Below are 12494 nucleotides of genomic sequence, written 5' to 3' on the forward strand. Positions count from 1 at the left end.
CCACTCGGAGGCATGGGTGTTTTCTGTTGGGATTCTGTTGCCAAGCCAAAATCCATCTCTACATCCTGGCCTTCAAACAATTTGTTTAGGTAGTTCCAGATTCTGAATTAAGGGGTGTTTTATGTTTGCTGTTGTATTTTGTCTGTATTTCATAGAATCATAGAATTGGAGAGTTGGAAGGGATCTTGAGGGTCATGTAGTTCAACCCCGTGCAACGCAGGATTCTCAACTAGATCATATATGACAGGTGGCCATGCAAGCTCTGCTTAAAAACCTCCAAGCAATGAGAGACTCTACCACCTCTCAAGGGAGTTTGTTCCACTGTGGAAAGGCTCCTACTGTCAGACAGTTCTTTCTGATCTTTAGTTGGAATTTCCTTTCTTGTAACTATTTGTTCTGTGGTTTTAAATTATTGTTGTATAGCCCTCTGAGCTGCCTTGAGATCCTTCTGGATGAAGGACAATATTGAAATTGAGCAAATGCAAGTCATGTGTGTACTCAAACAAATGCAAATCACAATCAGAAGTGCATTTAAAGGCTCCTTGTTCCTTTAAGTCTGCTTCTGGGTATGTAGGGTGGGTGGGTATGGTTTGTGGAAAATGGGCTTGCATGCTAAATTATGATCCCTGCTGGACCTCATATGGCCTACTGGGCTGAGGATCCCCACTACTGAGTGGGAAAGTAAACACTGGTCAAGCTTGTAAGTTGGACTAGCTTGTAACCAGGGTCTTCTAGTTAGAATCCAGGAATATACTACAAACCACACCTGAACAAATACTGTTTTCTCCCTATTACTGTTTGTTGAATAGCTAGTATAGCAAGCTGCTGTGTGAGTACAGCATTACTGCTTTATCTTTTCTCACTGTCAGCTCTATGTTGATATATACATAAAGATGTATAACTGCTGCCGCCGCCATATCATAGCTGGCCATTTTTATATGGTGTTCTTCCAGACTGTGTTAGATTTTCTCAGTAAAAATAATATTTTGCATAGGGGAGGATTGTGTATGCCAGATTTAATTTTTATTTCATTTTGAGTTCATTTTCAGAAATAAAGGACCAGCATGAATGCTTATGCATGCTGTAACACTGGCATTTAATGGTGAATCCTTCTTTGAATAAATGTATCCATTATCAATCTATACTGATCACCACTGAATATTCTGTGCATTTATTTTACACCAGCAAGAGGGTAAATGACCCTGGCCCATTCCTCTATTTCTCTGGCAGTGGTTTTCAGCCACAGTGGGCTGAAATGTGAGCAACAGCAGTGACTTCACTTAGCAAGAGGATGATGACGGATGCACATCATGCAGAACAGCAAATCATCTGATGACTTAAGCAATCCTCATTTCATAGCTGATTTTCTTTTCATTTCCTTAAAACAATGAGAGCTTTGCTGATTGAATCACCTTTCCCCTCTTTTTGCAGGTCTCCAAGAAACCCGGAGCAGAAGATCATTAAACGAGTGATTGCTCTTGAAGGAGACATTATAAAGTAAGTATGGTATGCCATTGTCTCTGACTCCCTATAAGAATATAATACATTTTCAGTAGAATTTGAGGTGGTAACCCAGGCAACTATGATATCCTGTCATTTTGGAGCTGTATATTATTAACAGGAGTATCAACACTATATCTTTTTTTTAATGAGCCACCTATTTCGGCACCCATTAAAGACCTCAACTTTTCAGAAAGCATTTAAAGTAGATATATTTATCCCAGTCTGTGTCTGCACTGGATTTTAATTGGATATGTATATGGAATTGTTTGTATATATGAAACTGTGTTTACTCATTTATGCTTTTACTCTGAATTCACTTTGAGATACTATGTGGGAAGTTACTCATAAATGGAATCAAACAAATAAATAGTCCCAGAACTTCTGGACTTGTACCCAGTTGGGGAAGGTTGACTTAGAGAATGAATCATTAAAAAAGTTGTCATTGATGCTATAAATCCGTGCATTTTGCAATAATTCAGTTCTAAAAATTATTAAATTCATGTACAATGCAATTCTTCTTGAATTGATTCAATGCTGTTTGAGTTTTTGTTATTAGCTGATACATTCATAAACGCAAACAGTACTGAATAGTATGTTAATGAAAAGATTTAACAACTTGCATGCATGTTTGTAGCTTCAAATTATTGCATGTATTGGATTTCGGAGATCTTTAATCTGATAAACATAGAAACATTTTCATTACAATGTGATGGGGAACATGAATGGCTTTAATTAACAGCTAGTGTGTGCAGTTGGCCACCTCTGCAGTGAAACTTAGGTGGGAATGGAATTGCCGTCCAAGACTCAGGATGTTGCAAGCACATAGCACATAGTGTTGGCTGCTGATGTGACTAAGGGCAGCTAACCAGTCAGCTAGTGGGTGCACAGTAATAAGTGATATGGCCTTGCCTCCAGCATTGCATCTCTATGGTTACCTGAAAGGTTGTAAATATCCTTCTCTCTGTGATTCTTATTTTTGTGTGTGTTAGCAATTCTACTAGCAAACTGTGACAATGACCAATGTCTAACTCTATTTAGTCACCTCCTGTCAGAACACCATTAGCCTGCCTTATCTGAATGGATTATTTGAAAGCAGCTTTATCAATTATATGTTCAAAGCACATGGCATTTTTAAAAAACAGACTTTTAATGTCATTAACAAAAATTAGGTTAGTTTGCTTTTTCATATTTGCTGAGCACTACAGATAAAGTCAGTAACCACATCAAGAAAGTCATTAGTTACAAATAAAGTGTGTCTAGTAATTTTATAGTTTATGTATCAGTTATGATGATGATTTTAGGCCATATGTTAAGGGTGAGTTCGCAGAATCATATTCTGCCGTTTTAATGAGAAATTGGGGGCAATAGGTTCTAAAGCTTATAGTTAGAAATGGTTCAATGGACTGGCATGAAACTTGACAGTGTAGGAGAAGTAAGTTGAGGATGGTCCATACGAAATTGGCGGTAGGAAGGATTATTATTTTGAACAAGTTAAATGTTTGATGAGAGACTTCCACAAGTTGACAGGAGCTGTGTTTCTACCATAGAGCTTTGCTGGGGCAGTTTTGGGGAACAGATTTCTCCATTTGTACCGTGTATTTTGGGAAATATTAAGGGGAACAAATAATATGTGCCATTGCCCATGCGTTGCGTAACAAAAAGCCATTTTTTGTGGTCAGTCACTTTCGGATTCATTAGGGCAGTGGTTTTCAACCAGGGTGCTGTGGCACCCTGGGGTGCCTTGAAAGACGATCAGGGGTGTTGCAGGCAACACTGCCCTCCATTCCTCTTTCCTTTGCTCCCTTCTCTGATGCCCTCTCACGTCTCTGCTTCCCAAAGGCTTTGCACAGCTGTTTGTTGCAGCAGCCCTGGCTACAAGCTCCCCAGGCAAATGGTGCCTCTGGAGCTGGCCAAGGGGTGCTTCCCATGACCCTGTGGGGCAGTGTGAGGAGGAACCTCGTTTTGGGGCAGGGGGGAAGCTCAGAGACCAGGGGTGGCAGCTGTGGCTGCCCGGAGGACTCCCAAGGAGAGGGGAGAGGAGTGGAGGCTGAGGGAACACTCCACAAGGGAGGGTGTTCAAAAAGGGCTGAGGGGCTGCCAGCTCTGCAATCAAGGGGTGACATACTTTCTTCTTCTTTCTTCTTCTTTGGCAAATGTTATGTGCTGAAGTTCTCACTCTGGGCCAGCAGGGGGAAACTGTAGATAGTTTTCACTCAGGTCCACATACGCAAATAAGGAATTGAAAGTGACGTTCAGTGATTGGATAGTTACAGAAAGTTATTACTGTTGCTTTGTAGTGGAGCTCTATATAAGCAGGTTGGCTGAACCCTTCAGTTCAGTTCTGTTCTGGGCCTGTGAATAAACAAGAGCTGTTTGAAGAATTGCTGTGTCGTCTGATATGTTCACCCACAACTTAACAGTGATCACTTGTAGCTGAGTAAGATTGTCTTCCATAAACACAGTTTTAAAAATGAATCTGTAAGTGACTGTAGAGGCCAATTCTGGATCCACATATCCTTCCACAGTGGGGACATTGGTTCCCGGGCGGCAGTTGATCGCAGTGTGGATTTGCCAACGTGCCTTTCTCTTAGCACGTTTCTCCCTTGTGTCCTGAGTTTGAGAGTCTTCAAGGCCCATGACACCTTTGGTAAAGGCTGTTCTCCAACTGGAGCGCTCACAGGCCACAGAGGTGCCACAGAAAGAATGTAGTTGGTGAAAGGAGCTGTGGACCCCAAAAGGTTGAAAACCTCTGCATTAAGGTGAGACACCTGGAAATGCTTGGTAGGGACCCTCTGTGAGAGAATGTCCAATGCAGCAAGGAAGAGGATGAGTGGAATGTTGAGCATCAGGCAAAGAGGACTGGTTGGGAAATGACACTTCATAGTTAGAGTGATGGTTTGAGGAACATAAAATGGCACCATCAGTACAAATGCTAAGGGAGAGGGCAGGAAACGCTAAATCACAGTGTGCTTTGTCAACACTGAATGCTGACTGACAGTTGGGGGTGGGCAAGAATGGAAAACTACAAGGGAAGGTAATAGAACGGAGTGTTCTGAACAAGAACACTTGCACTACAATGCTTGGTTTCAGATCCCACTTGTAATACTTCACAAATGTTCTAGCACTTCTTAAGAACCTTTTCTCAAGCTGCAGCTTCTGTTACATGGTGACCCAGGTAACAGGTAACCTGCGGGTGTTCTGATACACACACATTTCTTTGCAGACAGGGAGTGTCCCAGTTTTATGTACAGTGGTACCTCTGGATACGAACGGGATCCGTTCCAGAGCCCCGTTTGCATCCAGAAGCAAACGTATCTAGTGACGGCACGTCTGCGCACGCATGCGTCGCTTTTCGCCGTTTCTGCACATGCGCGTGACGTCATTTTGAGCGTCTGTGCTTGCGCAAGCAGCGAAACCCGGAAGTAACGCCCTCCGTTACTTCTGGGTTGCCGCGGAGCGCAACTCGAACGTGCTCAACCTGAAGCGCATTCAACCCAAGGTATGACTATATTAGTCAGAGGCTGTTTTGGGTGCTTCTATACTGGGCATATTATAATTGCCCAATCAAGTGTAAATGAAAATAAAATCATATACATACCAGCTCGAATCTAGACCTGGCAATCTCAGTGAAGCTATTGGGGGGGTGCCTTTTAGATCACTGCAGGGGAGTGGCTTCACATCACACAGTTCCCCCCTGAGCAGGTGGTCTAATCAATTCTCCCTTGGGAACTTTTTTGAACAAGCAGAAACGAATGCTTAGCCAGATGCAGGGCAAAATGAGTAGCATTGCAATCAAGTTTCCCTATATACAGCAATTGTCGCAGTGGAAAAAACCAACAAAAAACGTAAAACTTAATTTGCTTTGCACAGTACTTTGGCTAGGAAATCATTAAAGAAATGATACGAATGCAATCTGCTTAACTGATAGTTCTTTGGGGGGGCTTAAAATGTCAATTCTGTATAATGTATTAAAACTAAATGTTGGTACTAGAAAACCTATTGAATCAGTAGAAATTAAATATTGTTGAAGCCCATTTATTCCACATGTGCAACTGAAGGCACAATAATCTATAGTACTGTATCACAAATGCCTGAGTCATGATATGCATGGTGGCAGAACAAAAAAATGTATTATTCTTAAGTGTGACTATGGAGTTTTATTAGCACAGCTTGTTTTTAAACATGTAAGTAGTCTGCTTCAAACAATGTATTCTATAAGATCTGTATCTTGCCCACCATTCCAAGGAAGTCAGGCTGGAATTTAAACCTTATAGTAATCCTGGTTGGTGGCTCACATGTTTCTAGAACAAAATATAGTTGATTCCACACCTAAGGTTTGTGCACTCCTACAGTAAATTGTGTTAGTTTGAGAGATTCATTGAGATTCTGAAGTCTTCTGTGGCAAGTATGCATTCAACACGTACACTTTGTTCAACTTAAACAACAACTGTTTCTAGGAGTCCACTATAAAATAACAATTAAAACAAGTTTCTGAGTGGTTCACGCTAAAGCAAGACTAATGAGCCTTTTTTGACATTCATCCATATTATGGTTATGAGGTTAAGCAGGAATGAAAATTACTGTTATCTTTTCCCTTGTTATGGAACTATAGTTGACACTTGGTACTGGCAAAATAATTTATGTGATGAAGCCGCAATAGATTTTGTACAGGATAGGTAGCTAGTCATTATATTTGGGCTTCAGCATCTGTGGCAACACATCCTCTGTTTTGGTATCTAGAAGAGTCATTGCCTGATCAAATAAGTTCCAGTCCCTTATCATTATGCTATGAACTACTAATATGCCACTGAGGTGGGATAGGTTTTCCACTGAAGCTGTATAACTGTGGACAGGATCATCTAAGTCAGAGGAAGATGGCACGAACTATTTCCTTTTAGCCATAATCCCAATAATGCTTCTTTGGAGTGTGTGTGCATGTGTTAGATTTGAACTACTTTGTCCAGATCTCTGTTAACATTGAGACTTTTTAACCTTCAGTATCAAACCAGGGACAAGCTTTCCTCAGGTAGACATTGGAGTGGCAGAGTGAGTACAAGGGGAAGATTAGGCTATGATCAACAGCAGGAGATGGTGGTAATAATGGTTTGGATCCAAAGGTGCATGTCAAGGAGCTGTCAACAAGCCAGGTCATTCATAGGGCAGGCACACGCACAGGAGACACGGAATGCAATTTGGCTCTTTATTAACAGAAAATAACAACACAGAGTCCTCTGGTTTGTATTAATCTAGCTGAGACATTGCTGAAATTGACCACTAGCCCAGCCCTTCCTCTCCAGCTTTTCACTCTGCATCCCTCCCAAGCAGATGAAGGCTGCATTGAGGGGGTGAGCTCCTCCTCTGGGGCTCTCTGGCCCATTGCTCAGCAACATGCTGGACTCTTCTAGAGCAGGGTGTCAGAGGAAGAGAATCAGCAGGGACTGGGACTGTCTGTGCTCACGCTGCGACTCTTAACTCTGTCCTGAAAGACCTTCCTTCTCCTGGCACCCCCCCCCGATCACTCAATCCCCCTGCTTCTAGTACCTCTCAGCTTGTCCCTTCTGCAGACTGCAATTCAGTGTCCCACCACCAGGATCCAGGATCTAAGTCATCATCTTCTGAGCCCCTCCCCAAGGGGCTGTTGGGCGGGTAGATCCCACCATTCTTCCTCATCCCTGACAGCACAGCTGTCTCATGCAAGGCACCCAATTGCCTGAGAAGACAGGTGGAGGGCGGGGAGATCACAGGGGAGATCTGCAGAGAAAATGGGGAGGTGGGATATCCTTGCTTTGTGATGGAAGCCCATTCTGTTCCTCAGCAGGCCTCAGCCCAGGTCCAGCTCCGAGGGCCCTCTGGCGGATCCCTCACTGAGAGGGGAGGTTGCAGGGAGCCAGGCAGAGGGCCTTCTTGGTAGTGGTGCCCTCCCTGTGGAACGCCCTCCCATCAGATGTCAAGGAAATAAACAACTATCTGACTTTTAGAAGACATCTGAAGGCAGCCCTGTTTAGGGAAGTTTTTAATGTTTGAAGTCTTCTTCCATTTTTAATGTTCTGTTGAACATTAGAGTGGCTGGGGAAACCCAGCCAGATGGGCGGGGTAGAAATATAGAAATAAAGAAATAAAAATTATTATTATTTTATTATAACAGAAGTTAGGATTCAAGCCAATTCAAGACAATATATTGGTGCAGGCAAGCTTGCATCTTCCCTGCTCTCCCCATCTCACCTATAGTTGTCCAGGGCAGAATATACACTACTGCTATTGAATGTAAGGTAAACGAAATATGGATCTTTCACAGAAGGGTTTACATCATTGAGAGCCAGCTGAATGAAGCTCTTGAGTTAGTACTAATCCAGATGCTACTAAGGCAGCAATAGTAAAAGATTTGGAGAGCAAGTCAACATGCCAACTTGGCATACAGAATATATTGTGTGTACATATTATTTAATATGTATGTATTTTATTTAACCAGAGGCAGATTTAGGGGAATACAACCAGTTCCCCGAGAGGGTGCCACAGGGGGCACCACAACAATGAAGTAAAATGGAAAGTGAGAAGCAGAGGATACTGAATTTTGATGTCACACAGGGCGCTACTGAACTTTGAAAGCCTAAAGTCTGCCACTGATTAAACATCTATGAGGTCAAGGGCATGACATTTTTGGTGGTTTCCCATCAAAGTTCAATTTCTCTCTTGGAGACTTGTCATGACCTAAATCTGAGTACAATGGTTCCTCGGGTTAAGAACTTAATTCGTTCTGGAGATCCGTTTTTAACCTGAAACTGTTCTTCACCTGAGGTACCACTTTAGCTAATGGGGCCTCCTGCAGCCGCCACACGATTTCTGTTCTCATCCTGAAGCAAAGTTCTTAACCCGAGGTACTATTTCTGGGTTGGCGGAGTCTGTAACCTGAAGCTTCTATAACCTGAAGCATCTGTAACCCGAGGTACCACTGTATCTTTTGGAAATGTTGTTTGAAAAATACTTTAAAAGCAGTTTGAGATGGCTAAGGATATGGTTTTATTACACTGAAGTTTGAACATTTGTAAGATTTTATATTCAACGTAATGGTTGTTTTTTTATAGAAAAGTTTTGCATGGTTACTTTTCTAAGCCTTGGAGATAGGGCAGGCTTCTAATACAAAGCGAAACAAGCAATCTTGACGTTCAGTTTTGTCCTAAGCAGCATTTCTGGTGAGTAGGTTTCAATTTTGCATATAGTGAAAAATAAATTACTGCTAAATCTTTCCTTATAACACAAAGGGCAAGTGATACATGCTGAAACAGATTTTAATGGAAGTTTCTATAATTGAAAACCAAAGCGCAGTGACCTACTATTAGAGGCTAATAAGTGATAGGATTTTTCAAAGGATGGAATATATTGGCGAATGAGGCAATCAATGTACAGATTAGACATAGGTATATGCTAAAAGAAAAGGTGACCTTTTATGAATTTTAGAAAATAGCTTTGCCGTGTGAGGGAGTTAATCAGAATTTCATCACTTACGAAACCATCTTTACAGGTCAGAAGGAAAATACCAGCAAAACTCCAGAACTGGAATGCAACTTGTAATGAGATTGGGCAGAAAGGGGGATCTTAATTTTGGGATCTTATGATCCACACCTTCAACGTGCTGCCAATGTAATATTGAGACAGGACAAGCATGTAAAAGGGGGTGGGATTTAGGATCTGAAGTGATAAAAATCATTCTAGTGTTTCTAAACCTTCCACAGTTGTTAAAACTTTAATTAAACAGGTTTACAAGGAAAGGAAGAGAGACTAAGTTCATAAACGAGACAGCTATGCTTTGTAAATGAAGAAGAAAGCTAATTAAAGCGAGCATAGCAGCGTAATATTAATTTTTAAAAGCACTTCTAGCATATTTGTAGTAAATCTTGCCATGGCTACTACATATTTCCTAATGAGTTATTCTACAATTTTAACTTCAGCATATTTGCTGCCAAGTTTCCCCAGCTAGGTAAGAAAATTGTATCCTTAGGCATTATGCTAATATTTATTTCAGCACAATTAACTCTTTGAGCCCTTTGACGAAAGGGAAAGCACAATGCTAAGATGTGGAAATATGTTTGAGTAATAGAATTCACCAGCTTCTGATAAGAGTGGAATTTGAGGGCACCACACTGTTCTCTATAGATTGATATGTGATGTTTCAGTGTTAGGTACAAGGCTATGAGCCAAACTATGTCTTAAATTTAATGTGTAGCATTCAGTTATGTCTCTGTTGTTGTTTTTCTTTTCTTTTTCTTTTAATTGCAGGTACAAGAGGGGCCAATTTGTATCAGGATCACAGTGCAATGAGAGGGGAGATTTGCCTCTTCTCTTCCTGGTTGCCATAGGAATAAATATTCCTGCCTCCCACATGGTGCCAATTGGAACTTTCTTATTTACTCCCGGTTTTTTTTGGGGGGGGTTTATTGGGGGTGGGTGGGTTTGTAGCTGGTGAGAGAAGGGATAATCCTCCCCTCTCTGCACATCTTTGTATAATCTCTGTTTGCCCAAGTCGAAATGCAAAGCAATTTTCTCCTAGTTATGTAGCCTCTGCAGATTCTGTCAGCATAATTCCAGCAGCTTGTTTCTGACAGAGAGAAAAGAAGAAGGAAACGAACCAATTACAAGCAGAAAAGTAGATACAGAGTCTCAGAAGTGCCTGTTTGAGGCTTCTATCTCTGTTTTTATCCGTTCTTTCTAACAGAGGCCATCTTTTGAATTGACACAAATTGGGCTCTGCCCACTAAGCCACTTGCATGCTGAGACTTAACTTCCCTTCCTCACAGTGAGGATTTAACAGTTTCCCTTACACACACACACACACCTTCCTTGGTAAGTCATTTTGCCGCTGAAAACATAAAGCTCTGATGGAACATTTGCTGTTCCCTTTGGTAAGGAACGTGTTAAAGAGGCATTCGCCTGAGCCTCAGCAAGAGAAACTTGAAGAAGGTGCTGAAAGAGAGTCTGCGATGGAATTAAGAGTCCTGTTGTAGGCTTGGGTGCCATGCTAGCTCTCCCCAGTGCTAGTTTTCTAGGAAAAGAGGTGCCGGAACTCACCATGAACGCCTCTCTTGTTCTTTTATAATGGCAATGGTGCCCAGCTGAGAGGTGCCAGTGCTGGAACTGAGTTCCAGCTGGGGGGGGGGGGGAATGGCCCTGCCTTTCCCTGTTCTAACATCCCCACCAAGAAACAAAATCCTGGGAGGAGATGTGCAAACTGGGTCACCCTCCCCATGGCTTCCATTTGGGGCTGAAGTAAACATGTTTCAGTGACACACACAGAGGCATGGGGCTCTCTGTTCCGTGTTACTCAGTTTAGATCTGGGAACACCAGACGGTGAGCCTAGGAAGATCCCTGCTGGTCAGATCCAAGGTTCAGCATTGTGTTTCCTGTTAAATAGTGGGTAGACATAGTAGACGACGCAGCAATTTCTCCAAAGCAGCTCTTTATTTGTAAGCTGGAACAGAACTGAACAGTAAACAGCTCAGCCGACCTGCTTTTATAGGCAGCCGGCTGTCAACATTGTAGCAACAACAACCTAGGGTTTCCCACCTAAAGTAACTGACGTGGACCTGAGTGAAAACTATATACACGATATTCCTGGTGGCCAGGGTGAGAACTTCAATACATAACATTTCCCACAGTCGCCAGGCAGAAGCCCGCAAGCAAGACATGGAGTCAAGAGTTCTCTTCTGTTGTTTCTCCCCAGCAACTCTTCTTCAGAGGCCTACCATCCTCTGAAACCTTGAGGTTGCATATAACCATCACAATTAGTAGCCATTGCTAGACTTTCCCCTTAAGTTTAAGAATGCGGAACAAAATTAAGTTCTTGCTTTGGACTTAACAATCTGTCCAAAGCAAGAGAGGTTTTGCTGTTCAGAATGTGGACGTTCCAGTGGCGCATATATATATATATATATATATATATATATATATATATATATATATATATCCTTATCCAGCAAAGTCAGTATCATTTGAAAGAAGAGAAACCTGTCCCAGCACTATAGACTTTGAAGTAAGTGGCAGATATCAAGCATCTTTAAGTTTCTTTGGACTGAAAGGGCAACATTTGTCAAGTTGGTTTTCTGTTTCTTGAGGAGACGAAGCTTTTGAGTTTAAGGAAGTGCAAATGTCAAGAGTTAAGAATGGGAACAAAGAAGGTTTGCACCAAAATCAAAGATTCCGTCACAACCTGAAGAGACTTTGCAGTTTACAGTGATTAATGTGGGTTGTGCTTCTGTTAAATAGATGTTGAGTGAACAGTGCCCCTCTCTAGAGCCGTTTACTTAAATCATTCGGTGAAGGCAAGGTCTCCTGACTCTTTGTGTGGTAAATGGCTCTAAATATTACAGTCAAGGCCAGAATTACTCATCATGTAGAAGTTATTTTTAGTATAGTCCTGTGGTGAAGGAATGTGTGCACAGCAGTTTCCCCCCAATGTCATTACCTTACATTTTTTATGTTAACTTACAATTTATGGTGTTTTCTGTGCTTTTATTTTTTTTTAACAATGCTGAGCTGAAAATTTCATCTGCCCTCCATACTACTGCCATCAGCTAGTGAGAAAAGAATTTGCATTTGAAGATTATCAAAGGGGAGGGAAATAATTTTGGTGAAATCCTCATGGGTTGGGTCTGCATCAGGGATTGACTGACTTTTGAGGCATCTGAGGAGTATCTGTGAGCGTTCTCTCTTTCCTCCACAAGTCACCTCTGCAGTGGCCTTCACCCTGTGGCCTTCTTGGGTGTCCATGCTTCAATTAAACCGCAGGGAAAGACATGATAAGGTGACTCCTTCCATGGGGTATTTTCAGATCAGGAAATCTAAGTGCTGGAGGAATGTTTACTGGAAAGGAAAATGTCCATATTACACTTAGCCACCTCTGCACCCACCAAAATTCTAATGAAGTTCTCAAGCACCCTGATATGGAGGCAGAAAAATGGAAGCTTCTTTTGTAGGAGAAGAAAACGTATTGAGAAAC

At 41.9% G+C, this 12494-nt stretch overlaps 1 protein-coding gene across 2 annotated transcripts in view; it reads left to right on the plus strand.

Annotated features, from left to right (window-relative positions):
• Positions 1-12494, plus strand: part of IMMP2L (inner mitochondrial membrane peptidase subunit 2) — a 450464-nt gene that overhangs the window by 277227 nt on the left and 160743 nt on the right. For both annotated transcript variants that reach the window (XM_053404659.1, XM_053404658.1), the window contains exon 4: positions 1432-1497. In XM_053404659.1, the coding sequence (XP_053260634.1) occupies positions 1432-1497 (66 nt within the window). The remainder of the gene's footprint in view (positions 1-1431; positions 1498-12494) is intronic.

The sequence above is a fragment of the Podarcis raffonei genome, chromosome 10 (assembly GCF_027172205.1).
Source record: "Podarcis raffonei isolate rPodRaf1 chromosome 10, rPodRaf1.pri, whole genome shotgun sequence".
NCBI lineage: Eukaryota > Metazoa > Chordata > Lepidosauria > Squamata > Lacertidae > Podarcis > Podarcis raffonei.